This window comes from Pyrus communis, chromosome 1 (assembly GCF_963583255.1).
Source record: "Pyrus communis chromosome 1, drPyrComm1.1, whole genome shotgun sequence".
NCBI classification, from domain to species: Eukaryota; Viridiplantae; Streptophyta; class Magnoliopsida; order Rosales; family Rosaceae; genus Pyrus; species Pyrus communis.
Window position 1 is genome coordinate 12,844,354 of NC_084803.1, and position 15,459 is coordinate 12,859,812.

At 37.7% G+C, this 15,459-nt stretch overlaps 4 protein-coding genes across 4 annotated transcripts; 1 reads left to right on the forward strand and 3 right to left on the reverse strand.

Moving 5' to 3' along the window:
* Window positions 1-767: 767 nt before the first annotated feature.
* Window positions 768-3,447, forward strand: LOC137732714 (glucan endo-1,3-beta-glucosidase 13-like). Its single transcript, XM_068472003.1, has 4 exons — window positions 768-969; window positions 1,708-2,991; window positions 3,083-3,113; window positions 3,209-3,447. The coding sequence occupies exons 1-4, from the start codon at window positions 912-914 to the stop codon at window positions 3,342-3,344; spliced, it is 1,509 nt and encodes a 502-aa protein (XP_068328104.1). The 5' UTR covers window positions 768-911; the 3' UTR covers window positions 3,345-3,447.
* Window positions 3,448-3,930: 483 nt separating this feature from the next.
* On the reverse strand, window positions 3,931-5,596 carry LOC137732722 (profilin-2-like). Its single transcript, XM_068472009.1, has 4 exons — window positions 5,342-5,596; window positions 4,956-5,093; window positions 4,534-4,676; window positions 3,931-4,146 (listed from the first exon to the last, which is right to left on the reverse strand). Exons 1-3 carry the CDS (start codon window positions 5,462-5,464, stop codon window positions 4,542-4,544), a joined length of 396 nt encoding a protein of 131 aa, XP_068328110.1. The 5' UTR covers window positions 5,465-5,596; the 3' UTR covers window positions 3,931-4,146; window positions 4,534-4,541.
* Window positions 5,597-8,134: 2,538 nt separating this feature from the next.
* LOC137717118 (profilin-2) lies at window positions 8,135-9,619 on the reverse strand. The gene is made up of 3 exons (XM_068456425.1): window positions 9,374-9,619; window positions 8,695-8,832; window positions 8,135-8,507 (listed from the first exon to the last, which is right to left on the reverse strand). Exons 1-3 carry the CDS (start codon window positions 9,500-9,502, stop codon window positions 8,373-8,375), a joined length of 402 nt encoding a protein of 133 aa, XP_068312526.1. The 5' UTR covers window positions 9,503-9,619; the 3' UTR covers window positions 8,135-8,372.
* A 657-nt stretch (window positions 9,620-10,276) lies between these two features.
* LOC137707790 (derlin-1-like) lies at window positions 10,277-13,689 on the reverse strand. Its single transcript, XM_068446715.1, has 7 exons — window positions 13,522-13,689; window positions 12,390-12,525; window positions 12,233-12,306; window positions 11,890-11,983; window positions 11,367-11,495; window positions 11,076-11,236; window positions 10,277-10,666 (listed from the first exon to the last, which is right to left on the reverse strand). The coding sequence occupies exons 1-7, from the start codon at window positions 13,536-13,538 to the stop codon at window positions 10,546-10,548; spliced, it is 732 nt and encodes a 243-aa protein (XP_068302816.1). The 5' UTR covers window positions 13,539-13,689; the 3' UTR covers window positions 10,277-10,545.
* Window positions 13,690-15,459: the final 1,770 nt, after the last annotated feature.

Here is a 15,459-nt window from a genome sequence, read left to right on the forward strand (position 1 = left end):
TGTACCTAACACCATCTTCACCTTTGGATTGAAATCTAAAATTTTTAATCTAAAAACAATTTTGCGATCCTAATCTTTATGATCTAAATTTTTTAGTTTAAGATTATTAAATTATAAATTTAGGTTAATTTTTTCTTTCAAACTACTTTTTTTTTTTTAATTATGTACACTATTATAATTTAATTTTATGAACATTTTAACTTAAAAATATTTAAATTCTGATAAATATTAAAAAATCATTAAATTTGGATGAATTTTGAGTTTAATAATTTTTTTAATTATTTTAGCTGTTGAATTTAAATTCGGGTTGTTAGATCTTTTTTTTGCTGTTAGATTTGATTATATTCGATCTCAGCTGTTGGATTCAATAAATTCCATGAGACATGCCTATGTGAATGGAGTCCCGCTGGTGATGTCCACACCATTTTCTGGGCTAAATCCTAAGGGAAATTTAGCTTTGTTTGGCTTTTAGCTTTTAACCCATACATTTAACATGAGTTGAGTTGAGTTTGAGTGAAGAATAAAACCTAAAAAATAGCATTTAGCCTAAAGTTAGATTTGGTCTAATAATAAAGAAAATTCCGAGGTATTCCGGATTAAAATTTTTATTTTTATATTTTTAAATAAAAATTTAGCAGTTAAAATATGTGTAGTAACTCAAGAAAGTCCCTACCTATACATACGTAGAAGCAAAAGTGCTTACTAGCTTACCATAAGTTGATTCTTAAGTGCTTTCACCATCGAGCTCTGAGAAACCACACGGATAGAGAAGAGGCTTTTGGGAAAGTGGAAAAGGACCAAGGTGCCGTTGCCATTCACAAGAAGGAACAAGAACGTTGAAGAGATTGCTTGGAGCTCAGAGAGGAAGGAGAAAAGCAGAAGCTGTTTGAGAAAAGAAAGAAAAAGAGCAAATGGGAAGAGGGTTCTTCCGGCTTCTCTTTGCAACTTCACTGCTGCCTATACTTTTGGGTTCGTCTTTCTTTCTCGGTTCTTCTTATTTATCTCTGTCGTTTTTTGCTTTCTTTCTCTTTTGGTGGGCATTGATGATGGTGTTTGAACTGCTTTCAGCTGGGATTTCTTTGTTCAACAAGTGGTTTTTCTTATTTGGCTTCTTAGCCATTGGATCTTTGGTTTCACAAAGTGCTTTAAGAGAAAATTCACATACATTATGCACAAACAAAAAGGAAATATTGGCCATTTAGCGATCTTTTTTCTCGTTTTTCGCCCTCGTTTTTCAACAGAGTGTGAAATTCTAAGAATGTAGGAGCTTAAACTAATGATTTTCTTTTATATTTGCTCTGTTTTTATCCTTTATTCAAGTTGTTGGGGTTTTGAGGCCCCTATCTTGTTTTGGTCATTTACAAAACGATCTGATACGAACAAGTATATAATGTGGTATGGTCAATTGGAAAATATTCAAATTTGAAATTTGAGCAATTGAAAGGGTTCATTGCTGATGAAGCAATTGTTCCTGAGAGGAAGCGATTATTCCGTAAAATGCATGTTGACATTGTCTAACTGTCACTAGGAATTAGTTGAGGGACTTGGGAATACGGTTTCGGGTTTAATGGTAGACATTGGCTGCTAGACCACTATCCGTTGACGGTCATACAATCTTTCAGTTGGTGTTTGTATATTTGTGTTGCCGGACATTTCCGAAGTTGAATGAATGTTCATTTGTTTGAATCTTGTTGATCTTCGTGGCAGATGTTTGCTGGGGAAGTACTATTGGAATCTGCTATGGAAGAAATGCTGATGATCTTCCTACGCCTGACAAAGCGGCGCAGCTTGTCCAGCTTCATAACATTAAATATGTTAGGATTTACGACTCCAACATACAAGTCCTCAAGGCCTTTGCAAACACTGGCGTTGAACTTATGATTGGGGTTCCGAACTCGGATTTATTGGCGTTTTCACAGTTCCAATCCAATGCAGACACCTGGCTCAAGAACAGCATCCTTCCTTACTACCCAGCAACGAAGATCACATACATAACGGTTGGAGCTGAAGTTACTGAGAGCTCCAGTAATTTCTCTGCCCAAGTAGTGCCGGCCATGAGAAATGTCCTCACAGCCTTAAAAAAAGTTGGTCTGTCTAAGAAGATCAAATTATCGAGCACACATTCCCTCGGTGTTCTGTCCCGATCATTCCCTCCCTCAGCAGGGGCTTTTAATAGCAGCCATGCGTCTTTCCTGAAACCGCTGTTGGAATTCCTTGCCGAAAACCAGTCGCCCTTCATGGTTGATATTTATCCATACTATGCTTACAGAGATTCTCCAAGCAATGGCACTTTGGATTACGCTCTATTTGAGGCATCGTCAGAAGTTATTGATCCGAACACTGGTTTGCTATACACTAACATGCTCGATGCTCAGATTGACGCTATATATTACGCGCTGATGGCCCTGAATTTCAAAACAATCAAAGTCATGGTCACTGAGACGGGCTGGCCTTCGAAAGGATCGCCTAAAGAGACAGCTGCAACTCCTGATAATGCCCAAACTTACAATACCAATTTGATTCGCCATGTCATCAACGATACTGGTACTCCCGCAAAGCCTGGAGAGAGGCTGGATGTGTACATCTTCTCCTTGTTCAACGAAAATAGGAAGCCAGGGTTGGAATCTGAGAGGAACTGGGGGCTATTTTACCCGGACCAGACTAGCGTCTACAACCTGGATTTCACAGGAAAAGGTTCCGTGGATATGACTTCAGAGACTAATGTTACCAGTTCAAATGGAACAACAACGACAACATGGTGCATTGCTTCGAGTAAGGCTTCTGAACTCGACTTGCAGAATGCCTTGGATTGGGCTTGTGGTCCTGGGAATGTGGACTGTAGAGCTATTCAGCCTAGCCAGCCTTGTTTCGAGCCAGATAATACAGTGGCTCACGCATCGTTTGCATTCAACACTTATTACCAGCAAAATGGGGCTACTGATATTGCTTGCAGTTTCGGAGGTACAGGGATCAAGGTCGATAAGAACCCAAGTACGTATTCACGGATCCAAACCCTGCTTTTAAGCCGGATTTCTTTAACGTGTCTCGCTGAAAACTAACTAATCTTCCTCCGCTTGTGCAGGCTATGACAACTGCGTCTATATGACTACTGGGTAAGTTTTATATAAACAAAAACCCTACGAATTCTGTTTGTCAATTTTGCACTCCATATTTACCGATCTTTTCTTCTTTTGCAACTTTCGCACAGGAGCAACAAAACCGTATCAAGTAATACGACTGCAATATCTTCTACCTCCTCTTCCACGAGGAACGGAGTTCAAGCATGGATTTTTAGTTGCCTTCTGGTGACTTTGATGTCATTCCTTTCCGCGGAGAGCAGATAATGGCGATTGGCGATTCTTGTATTCCGGTGATTAGTGTAATGCAGGGAGCGGTGTTGGTTTTTGAAAGTTGTTGCCCCGTTTTCAAGGGAAAGAATTGTAATTGCTGAACATCAAACTGCTCCCTAAGTTTTGTATGATAGCGTTTGTCTTCTGAAGATGGGATGACATGAATTACATATTTTTGCAGAGGCTTAAGTTTGAACTAAAGATGTTGCATCTTATGTTTGAACTTCACACCTCAGTTGGAGAGGACGAGTCGACGTAGCTACGATATACATCTGCAGTGTGTCAAGGCAATACCAAAGTTTCATGCATACACTTCGGTATTGCCTCGACACACTAACCCTGCCTGTAACTTATGCCACCACCACCACCTCAACTGAAGCCGGAGACTACACCGGAAACAAGTATCTTCAAACCAAATTTTACCAGAATCGTCACCAAGAAACAATTCTAAGAAATCTCCAAGAAACCATGCTATGAAATTTGGACTTTCATACACGCAGATTCTGAATCCAACGGTGTTATGCCGGGATCATATCTCTTGTAAAAAGAGAACCATTTACTGAAAACCAGAGAAAAACCATGATAAAAATAAATTTTCTATAAATCATGCAAATCAATTTGCAACATCCATTACTGAAATCCATTGGACAAGTACCTCGGTTGAAAATCATACAATACAAATCATCAAAGAAGTACAAAGACAATAACACAAGACCATAATCATCATTTCTCAAGCACCAAATATCATTTCTGCAAGAGGTTCCAACGCTAGCAATACAGGTAGTTTTTCTTCTCACTGCAGCAAAACATTTCCGGCAGCCAGTCAGGATGAGTAGATGAAAACTTCTATAGAAATCAAGAAGATTTACCTAACCAAAAGCATAATAACTTGCCCAAACTAGGATGCACCATGGTCTATTACCACTCTTAAGTTGTGAGCATTACCACCATATTAAGTGTCATTGGATGAGTTTAAATTTTGAGATTTATGTGGCAAATAGAGTAAATCAAACTCATCCATTGGTGATTAATGTGATGAACATGTTCACCGCTGCTTAAAGGCGGTGAGCAAAAATGCACATCCAAACAAGCACTGCATCTGAATATATTTTATATTTTGCAATGGAAGATCTTGATTGGCCTGTCGGTAAGTTTCTCTCAAGTAAAAGAACAAACAACATACCAACGTAACTAGAGACCCTGCTCAATGAGATAATCCCCAAGCCTCTCGACAACCATGTTGCATTGGCCCGCAGTCATCGGCTCATCATAAATCCCGATCAGCAAAGCCATAGTGCTCTTCTTCACAGTGACACCACCAGGGCCCTGCGATTAAAGTGACACAAACCCAGATCAAGAACCATGAAAACAAAAAACGAAGGGAAACACGAACTATTACTATAAACTTTCAATAAAAATAGAAATGGAGCAACAGTAACATCCAATAACGAATCACTAAACCGTGTTATATACCCATCTCCATACATGTTATGTAACCAGTTCAATTTGTGCGTATTTCCCAAAACCAAAATACATAGGCATGAATCATGCATGTGGTTTGTAAGTATTGGAAACGAATGGATCAAATTAAGCGACAAATATTACCTTCTTTCCTCGAATCACAACTCCTGGTTCACCCTGGATCACCATGTATTTGGTCCCTCCAAGATACAGCCCGGTCGGAGCAAGTGAACCCGGTTCATTGAAGTCATTCATAATGCCAGTCACCTCCTCAGGCTTCAGCTAATTGTCCCAAACAATAACAACCAAAACACTAACCAATCAATAATCAAGCACTAATCTTTATCAAATTACGGCATCCAACGATGTGGTTAGATAAAAACCCAGATCAAAGATCGCACAAATCGATTTGTTTACCGGATCAAACTTTGACTTGCCCACCAAAAATCTAAGCTTTAAGCAAGATGGGATTATAAAAATTGAAATTTTGAGGTGTTTTATAGGAAGAGAGTGAAAAAAATGATGGGTACCTGAGGGAAGGTGGCGCTCTGGGCCCAGACGCTGCCGTCGTGGCCGATGATGGCTGCGGCGGAGAGGTGGTTGCCTTCGATTTCGCACATCAGATGGTCATCGACGTACGTTTGCCAAGACATGTTGCTGTTTTTTGAGGTTTCTCGTAGGTTTTCGTGTGTCTGGTGGGATTTGCTGCTGAATCGGAGGTTTTGGGGTGCAGCGGAGGAAATTCAGCTCTCGTTTCAACCCTCAGTCTTCTATACTCCCAGGCTGCGCACGCAGTTTTTACATACTTTTTCTTTTTCTAAATTTTAATTTATTTTTTGTCCGAAGGGTGAATCTCTTTAAATTCTGAATATTTTTACCTTTTTTTCTTATAAAAAAATATTAAGGATGTATTAAATGATTTCCCCCCTTAAAAAACAAATTTAGGAGATATTATGTATTCAATATAACTTGTAAGCATATAGTTGAAATTTGTGTGATTATTAAGGACTATATTACTTCTTTTATCTTTGATCTTGTGAAAATTATCTCATTTGTAATATAATTGTAACTTCAAAAGTTCTATATTTCTTAGAATTTAAGAATATGAGAGTTCTCTAATGTGGGATGGAAGATACAAAATTAATGCAACGTGAGACGATGCTCAAATGTTAATTAATTATAGAGTTCGAACAATATACTCACGTGACAATGTCTCGTATCTTTCATATGATTTTTTTTTTTTAAATGGACCCGCTGATAATTTTGTTATGGCAGTCCATCATTTCGAAGGTCAGGAAGACTCGCACCTTAACCATCATCGTGTGATTCACTAGCGTCATGAATCAAACGAAGGATGTGTCGTGTTGAGTATAGGTCTAAAATTTATTCTCAACCACTGAGCTATCCCATGATAATTAGTATCTTTTTATGATAATGTGCATTTTTTGGTAAGTTAGATGTCATGTCCGTTTCATATCAACCCCACATGCATGAATAAATGCAAGAAATTGATGTAACACATCCACCCTCTTGTGTGCATTTTGCTTATATTTCTTTTGCAAATGCAAAAATAGCACATAGGAAATATGCCAAACAAATTCATCCCATCGGCATAAGAGTATGAAATTTAGAACATTAAACTACTTTAGGTTATCTTAAAGCATCTTCAAATAAGACGTTAAATTTAAAATATCAAAATTCAATTTGATGGTTAACTTGGTTATTTGACATCTTGTCAACATTTTTTTTTTCACCCAATATGTTAAAATTTATCGCTTCATTTATGTTTTTTTTTTTTCAAACAAAAATAATAAAAGTTGTGTATTTACTGGTTTAAAAGCAACAAAAACATTTGAATATACTATCATTTAATGTAAGGCACGTTGAGTGCCTTTGGTAAAAACAAAAAATTTATTTGGCGTCAATTTTGACGTCTAAAGTCCAGCCTTCTTTTACACTTTAGCTTTGGTAATTTGATTGAAGTAAAAGAATACGTCATTTTTTTATTATTATATGTCGATGTAATATTTTTCAACATCTTCTTTGCTATTTTTGCTCCAAATCTATTCAATTTTCAATTTTTATTTTTTTAAGAAATGCTTCAAATTTTACACCTATTTGCTCCTATAATATAAAAACCATGATCTTTGTTCTTTCCCAACGACAAAGCTTAAAGCTACAAAAGGATAAAATAAATTATGAAAAAAGGCCACGCTTAGGAGAATCTCTCTCTATCCTAGTCTTAGACCTGATTTGGTACTAAGGTGATTCTGAAAAAAACTGCTATAAAAAAAAGCTGGGAGCTGTTTTTGTATTTGGTAAACACTCAGCTTTAGCTTTTTTTCACAGTTTTGGGTGAAAAAAAAGCTAAAAACAAGAAGCTGCAAAACCGAGCTTTGAAAAACCGGCTTTTTTTCACATCTATTTTACATAAAAGTTTACCAAACACTCTAATACTGCTTTTTTTTTTCAAAAGCACTTTTACAAAAAAGTTTACCAAACACTCTGCTGCTTTATTTCACAGCTGCTTATTCTCACAACACAGCAGAAGAAACTTTTTTTCAAAACACAGCAATACTAAACCAGTCCTTACTCTTGTTTGTTTCTTTCTGGTAAAAATACTTTTGATTTGTTCATCTTTTTCTTAACCCTAACAGTTAACTTAGATTTTCTGTCCCGTCACTTTCCCAAAGGAGAATTCTTTCTTTTTTAATTAGGAGATATTCCCTATGATGTGTAAGGACACGCGGCAACTTGCAATATCTGAGGTCTTCTTATTTCTGAGGAAAGCATGGCAAACCATGATGGTGGATTTTCCCACCATTAAAATAAAAAATGATGATAAATATTCCCTTGCCAGCAAAACCATTAATCAAACGCCAAAATGGGAGTATTTAGGCTTTGAAGACCATTGGTTGCCAACTAGCAATGTTACATGCAAGTGCATCAATGACTAAGTATTGTTTTATGCAATCGGGATGTCACATATGCAATATATTAAGTCTATGACGTATTGTTATATCAAAAAGTTAACATGATTGATGCATGTTACTAACTTAAAAATACTATTAAAATGATGTTTATGTTGTAAATAAGTTTCCCTCATCTCGTCGACACGTTCTTCTTTATATGCAATGCAACTAGTTGTTTGATTCATTATTGTACCAAACATGTCGCGAGCACATCTCATAACTTTTGTGAGAAAAATAAAAAACCAAATCATAAATTCACAACCAGCGCTTCAAATACGTGCTGGCAAGCTTTTGCCAGATAAAGATTCTTTAAGAAAAACTCCAAGAGATTAAGGGAAATACGGAGGGAATAAAAGGATACAAAAATATATCATGAAAATATAGAGCTTATGCAATATTCAAACAATTTCAAACACCAAACTGCTTTTAGTCCTTGTCACATGGTTTGTCTGCAACAACTTCACCACCAGTTTTTAGGGTTTTGGATGAAGGAGATGCAAACTGGGAACCAAAACCCCAAAACAAAAAGAAAAATAAGATCCAAAATTGAATGCTAGGAGATCATGAACATGGTAGAATATTATTTAGCCTACAGGCCCTGATCAACAAGGTAATCGCCCAACCTCTCAACAACCATGTTGCACTGCCCTGGAGTCACTGGTTCTTCATAGATTCCAAATACTAGAGCTTGCCCAGTTTTCTTTATGGTGATTCCCCCAGAGCCCTAAAAAAACCAATTACAAAGGAGATATTAGTCTAAAAGTTGTGCAATAAGTATGTGTAGTCCGACTATGGAACGGACAAAAGAACAAATTGTTGATATGAAATCGATGATGTGTTGACATCATTATAGTTAACAAAATGTATTGATATGTTATTGATACATTATCGACAATATGGGAGGCTCGTACCTTCTTTCCACGAATGACAGCGCCAGGCTCTCCCTGGATTACCATGTACTTTGTGCCTCCAAGGTGCAAGCCAGTTGGAGCAAGGTGGCCCGGTTCCTCGAAATCCTTGTTGATACCAGTCATCTCCTCTGGCTTAAACTGCATGTGAAGAATGATATATAATGAACCCTAATTAAATCCACAAGCACATGCATTTCTGTATGAAAGAGATCAACCACAGATTAACAATGCTGCATGCAATCAGCTACATTGAACACCAACCAGCATACAATAAAGACGGCCATATAAGTATATTACGTCGTCAAACTGTGAGCACGTACTATTGATCATGACAAAATATGCTTAAGAATGTGTCTCGCTCCACATAATGACAATATAACCATATATTATGTGGCAATAAGAAATCAATATCTTATGATATTTTGAATGTATGGATCAGATGAAGTAAAGCATATAATGCAACTATATTGAACACCAAACAACACACAACGAAAATGATGACAATATACTATGTTGTCAGATTGTGAATGTGGATTGTCGATCATGACTATGCAAGCTTCAAGATGGTCTCTATTCACAGTGTGACGATGTAACCAAATATTATATGGCAACACAAGTCCAAAAAGAAAGCACAAAGGAAAGCACGCAAATAGTGAAAGGTGGAGAGGTAGGGTTGGACCTGAGGGAAGGAAGAGCTCTTGGCCCAAACACTGCCATCAAGACCGACGATGGCAGCGGCGGTGAGATGCTGTCCCTGGCCGTCAATATCGCACATCAAGTGGTCGTCCACGTAGGTCTGCCACGACATTTTCGATTACCTCTGATGTTGTAGTGCAAGAGTCTGCCTTGTGTTATGCTTGTTGTATTCTTGTTTGTTGGTGTACAGAAAGCTGTGAGAATTTTTCTGAAGGAAGAAGTGATTTGTTTGTTTGGTGGAGTTATTAATATTGTGGTTAGTTTTGAGAAAGCAAATTATAAACAGAGGGAGGAGAGAGAAATGTGGGGGGAGGGGAGAGCTTTGAAAGAGAGAAACATGGATCTCATCTGATGGCTCACCTCCATTCTCTCTCTATCCTTCATATTTCATGCTGCCACGTGTCGCTTTATCCTTGGTCTTTGTACTTATTTGACCATTTTTCCTCTGTTTCTGTTGGAGAAATATTGCTATTTATCCCAAGTCTTCCCTCTCAAATCCATCCATCAATTACCCTGCCTGAAATTGCCAACAGAAATGCTTTATTCCCTCTGTCTCAAATCTCCAAACTATCCCAGAAAATTGTACAACCAAGAACCAAAAATTGTTTAATGTTGTAGTTCGACTTTGAAATAGATGTATGTTTTTAAATCCGTCAATATGACATAGATAACACGTAAATGTTATTGTTGCCAATGAAATACGTAAACACGCTATTGATGCATTTTCGACATCATCATGTTTGTTCTTTATTGAAGAACGAATATTTTGCGCCAAGAATTTCTAATAAAGGTTGATAACGAGATTATCATGTATCATCTGTTGGATCAATTGATATCAAAACTTTGAGGCCTCGTATTTAAATTCAAACATATGGTGCACCGAGAATGAATTAAATTGGTGTAAAGTTTTGTCTGCATCATTAGCATTCGTAGCAACTCAAACAATCTGTAGTTTGTTTGAAATATTCTTCATTTCGCTTCACAAGTTCAACAAACTATGAAAATGTATCCTCAATGGGGAATTTTTACTACAATTGCAACAGTTAGGGCCTTTATGACCAAATTGCTTCCTTTCTGCTTGTTAGTTTCGGCCTCCACAAAAAAGTGAGAAAGTTTAAATGATCTGAAAAATCTCAGTCCCTTTACAGGTCGCAATCATTCGCTAAGTCGATAAGACCTCCCTCTGAACGCCACACCAGCAGCAGCTGGGGCAGGTTCTTGGGTTCGGCTAGTTGGTGGAGGAGCTCCTATCCTCCATCTTGCAACTATTTTACGTCTGTGCAGTAACAGTCAAGGAAATCTTTATGTGCAAACTACCTTCAAGTGAGTATGATTAGTTGACGAAAGTGAGAAATCAATTACTATGTGGTAGACTGCCATTAGTTTTGAAACATTACCACTAAAGCATGGCAATGACCCTGAAAAGAGAATGACAACTAACACTGCCAAACGTGGATGATTATGATAGACCGCGGATGAGCTACATATGCTAATGTGGATATCTGACTACAAAACTAAAAACTTGACTGCAATGAGCTACAAGTAGAATGCAATAGACAAGCACGGAAGAAACTAAAGTACAAACAGATAATACGTGAAAGAGAATAAATGATGATATGATAGCTTCGCTTTTGCATGAATTTACTTTGCAATTGAAAAAAGTAAATGAATAAAAGTAAGGATACACCCATCTTGGAGTCTGTAATATGTTCTTTCCACCTGCCAATGGATGCAACACAGTCAAGAAGTAAAACAGATGTCCGGCAATGATTCCCAGCAGATCTGGCATAATTGGGGAACCAAAGATGACGTCCAAAGCAAGCATTGCCCAAGGTAGATAAAACGCCTGCAATCACAATATACAGAAATTGCATGCACCAGACATTATGAATACGTAGATGCAGATAAATTACAAAATAGAAGTTACAAAATAGATGCACCCAAGAGAAACTTTGTATATATACCAATGTGCATACCTTAAGTTGCACGAGACCATATATGTTGACGTTGGCATTTGGAAATTCTCTACTCCAGACATAAACAAGCATGAACACAAGAGATATCCCCAAGAAAGGAGAATAGAAAATAGGGATAGCAGATAAAACCTAAAATTCACGACAAGAGTGAAAGGTGAAAACAGGATATAGGATTGGCGTACAATTCAATGACAATAAGATCCTATCAAGCTACACTATATGAGACACAATCACATGTGCAGCAACTTCCTTAAGTTTCAAACTTTCAATGGTAGATTTCCCTATCATACGAAAGGTTGCAGTAATAGATTGACACTGAACAGGAAGATGAAAAGCATACAGGATGAACAGTAAAAACCAAGTAAAATCAGCCTTTTGAGTTCAAAAAATCAATTCCACTTTAAATTCTAGACAGCTTATGAGATTGTAAGTTAGCCTAGACACCACAGAAAAACACACTTGACCTTTTCATTCAGAAGAAAAAGATTAAATTGCAAAAATATGATGAAGATAACTCACGCACCAACAATGTCGTGGCTCCAAATACCATCATCCACAAGAAATCTGCTGTTCGTCGATCAAATGGTCCCTTTTCAAGTTGAACCCCATATCTTGCTCTGTAAAATCATTAATATTTTCGTATTACTGCATGATTAATTAAGTTCCCTTATTGAATCCATTGATCCAATACTTAAAAGAAGAATGAATCTATCTCCTATGCTGCATAACAGGGAAAATTGTATGCCTTCTAAAAGGAGAGGTACCACTTTGTTGCAAAGGCCCAAAAAAAGATACAAGAGTATAGACTGTGACAAAGATCTATTTTCAATTCATCTGACCAGGTATCCTATAGAACTATAACTTACATCATCAGAATGCGGATTCCAAAGTTGACGGAGAAGTTTCCAAGGAAAAAGAAGTTTGTAAACAACCTCCAAACCTACAAAGAATGGTGAAGTTCAAAATCCAATTGATATCTTAACAACTATGCACAAATCTTAAATTATCTGATGGGATACATACCTGGAAATGTGAGAATACTAGTTTATGTACTAATGCAATACTTTTCCAATCATAAAACCCCAATTGACAGGCTGTAGTTGCAATTACACAGAGGGTACCATAAGCCTTGCTTATGGGTGGGAGTGACTGATACCATCTGAAAGAAGCAAACAATATATGGTTCTAACTCGTGATTGGAGCAACTGTATCTTCAGGAAAACAATAAGATGCATAAGATAGCTGGATGATCGTAATCAATCATCGTGGACAGGAGCGGAGCCATTCATATGAAGAAAAAATCATACACAATCATACACTATATTGTTATCAAATGACTAAACCGCCTGTTGATATGCTAATTTCATCCGGAAGTTACACAACCATAGCAATGCCTAATTCAACTCATCCAAAGAACAATATACGGCTAAGGTGATATATGACTTTTGCTTCAACATGCTGCCAAGAAAAAGAAAATCTGAAGTTGGGTTCTTTTTCCTATACCCTAGTTTTACTGTTTTGAGGGAAAACAATAACAGATGCTGAAGCTAGCTCGATTATGATAACCCATCATTGCAAACCGGAGTAGAGCCATTCATATCAGATAAAATCATACACAATATATCAATCATACGCTATATTGTCATCAAACGACTAAACCGCCTTTTGCTATACTAACTTCATCCGGAAGTTATACACCCATAACAATGCCTAACTTAGCTCATCTGGCCAATCCACAATCACAAAAACCCGATTTCTTCGGGTAGCAACTCAAAGTCTTCAGGGCCATGAAACCGGTGCAAACACGCTAACAAATTTAATATAACCAACACTAGCATCTCAAGGACTCCCATTTAAGAATTGGGTTTATCAACTTTCTCAACAAAAATCTGGGTTTATCAGATTGTACATAAACACAGTTGAATTCAAGTCTAGGGTATAAAATTGCTGCTAAATCATAGCTAAACAAAAACACCATAAAATGCAACCCGAAGCCGGCTAGTACAATGTAACAGCACCAAAATCAAAATCCAATACATTAATTCAAGTATATTGGCTGAAAAATATACATATATATACGTATATATCCCAAGAATAATAATCTATGAATCTGAGAACGAAATAGAAAGAAGAAAGAAGACGGTATTGGTATTACTCGGCAGGAGAAGACATGGTTGACCCAGAATTGAAGAAAATAATTTGAACGGTTACCCAATTGAGATCTCTCCTCTAATTCCTACTTGCTCGATTCGACCAAGTAACTTCGAATTGAAGGAAAGGGAAGAAGAGGTTTGCTCATACGGGAACGACGACCCAGAAACCAGAAGCTTCTCTAAGACTGTCGCTTTCGTGCACGTTTTTTGGTACTCTTCGCACGCGCGAACAGCTTGCAATTGGGTTGTTAATTGGGCCGACTACGTGCATGTGTGGGTTAAGGGCCTATGAGGTTGGGCACTGACCCAAAGGTTACCGTCTGAATGTGGGTATCTGGGCCACTGAGTCAAAGGGTTCCTAGCCCAAACGTTAGGGGTTCAATATGGGGAAAAAATAAAACAAAATTTACGTACATACGATAAGATTCAGTGGCGGATTCAAAAAAATTTACTTGGTGCAGATACGTATCTTGGTCTCGAGTTCTTGCCTAAATTTCTTGATGGGTGGATTTTATCAACGGTGGGGTCAGAGACATCGAGGAGGGATATTTGGGTGAAGTGAGTGAACTTTGTGAAATGTTGTTGAAATTGAAGAGATTGAGCAGATTGAGCAGGTGGTTAAGTGGGGACAGTATCGGTGTTGTTGGAGTGGGCCCTCGACCCATCTACCTGAAATTTAACATGGTATCAGAGTCAGGGGACGGACCCGTACATCCACATGAATGAGTAGGTCCTCTTTGACCCCGCGTGATCCCGGGTGAACAGGTGAGCCCCAACTTGGCTCCACGTAGGCCAAGAGATGCCACGTGAATGGATGGGTCCCCATTGGCCCCTCGCGAACGGATGAGCCCTGGCTTGGCACCACGTTGTTGTTATGGGAAGCAAGGTATATTGGGCAAAATACTTCGCAAGGGCCGAGGTAAGGCAAACTTAGGCATCTGTTCTAGCTGGAATTAATCATTCCTCTTCAAAGTCAATGTTTGAAAGCTTATTACATCTTACCCCAGATACTGTTCATGAATCGCCACTGATAAGATTTGATATCACAATGCCATTTCTGCTATAAATCATTGACTGACGAGAGAAAAGTTGCATGAAATATTTTATATGAACGTACATCTTCATCATACGTTTCACCTAATTGATCATTATGCAGAGGGTTCTAGAGGGTCCTAATTCATCATTAAGAATTAGTTAGTGTAAAATTTCCATAATTTATGGTTTGCTTTTGGCAGAAAATCATCACTGCACCGGTCCTAGTCCTGGTGGACCAAACCAGACCTGCCCATCTTCCTAAGAGATTATATATATATATATATATATATAGAGAGAGAGAGAGAGAGAGAGAGAGAGAGCCCAAATGACCTGTCTCCTGCTGCTGCCAACTTTTCATACATTGATACCTTCTCCAGCAGCACCATGCCGCTTTGCTCAAATGCTTGCCTGGAAATGTTACAAGGAAAAGACCCCTGAGTTGGTTTTTAAATATCTTTGTCTGTGTCCTTTGTGGACTCACCAAAACTTTGTTTTGTGTCAAAAATACAACCAAATGGATTGTCCCTATGTGCTTTTATAACGTTATCAAACATCGATTTACATGCCAGATTTTTTTATGCTTAGGATCCACCATACAGTGCGTGTGATTTTCATGCACTACACGTTTAATGTACTCTAGGTTGCTAGGGCATGCGATTTTCACACTTTTATTTTCTTCTTCTGCATTCTAAATTTTTCCGTTTCCACTTCTTCGGGTTCTCTTGTTTTTCTTTCTTCGTTCTCTATTAAATTGTTCAATTCTAAATCTAGAAACAAAGGAATGAATGGTAAAGAAGTAAATAGGAGGGCGAAAATTATGACTTAAGTGATAGTGTTACCTACTGATAACGTCAAAAGCATTGATTGTAAAGAATTTGTTTCCCTTTCCATGATGAGAGTTCAAC

Bases quoted from the DNA above. Each gene is read 5' to 3' on its own strand.
- LOC137732714 (XM_068472003.1), top strand. From the start codon at position 912: ATGGGAAGAGGGTTCTTCCGGCTTCTCTTTGCAACTTCACTGCTGCCT. The intron at 970-1,707 runs GTTCGTCTTTCT...TCTTCGTGGCAG, and splicing joins ACTGCTGCCTATACTTTTGG to ATGTTTGCTGGGGAAGTACT. The intron at 2,992-3,082 runs GTACGTATTCAC...CCGCTTGTGCAG, and splicing joins CAAGGTCGATAAGAACCCAA to GCTATGACAACTGCGTCTAT.
- LOC137732722 (XM_068472009.1), bottom strand. From the start codon at position 5,464: ATGTCTTGGCAAACGTACGTCGATGACCATCTGATGTGCGAAATCGAA. The intron at 5,094-5,341 runs GTACCCATCATT...TGGGACAATTAG, and splicing joins AGAGCGCCACCTTCCCTCAG to CTGAAGCCTGAGGAGGTGAC. The intron at 4,677-4,955 runs GTAATATTTGTC...CTTTAATCGCAG, and splicing joins TTGTGATTCGAGGAAAGAAG to GGCCCTGGTGGTGTCACTGT.
- LOC137717118 (XM_068456425.1), bottom strand. From the start codon at position 9,502: ATGTCGTGGCAGACCTACGTGGACGACCACTTGATGTGCGATATTGAC. The intron at 8,833-9,373 runs GTCCAACCCTAC...CTTCACATGCAG, and splicing joins AGAGCTCTTCCTTCCCTCAG to TTTAAGCCAGAGGAGATGAC. The intron at 8,508-8,694 runs GTACGAGCCTCC...TGGTTTTTTTAG, and splicing joins CTGTCATTCGTGGAAAGAAG to GGCTCTGGGGGAATCACCAT.
- LOC137707790 (XM_068446715.1), bottom strand. The intron at 11,496-11,889 runs GTGCGTGAGTTA...CGTGAATTTTAG, and splicing joins TTGGAGCCACGACATTGTTG to GTTTTATCTGCTATCCCTAT. The intron at 10,667-11,075 runs GTATCCTTACTT...GTTACTGCACAG, and splicing joins TTACAGACTCCAAGATGGGT to ACGTAAAATAGTTGCAAGAT.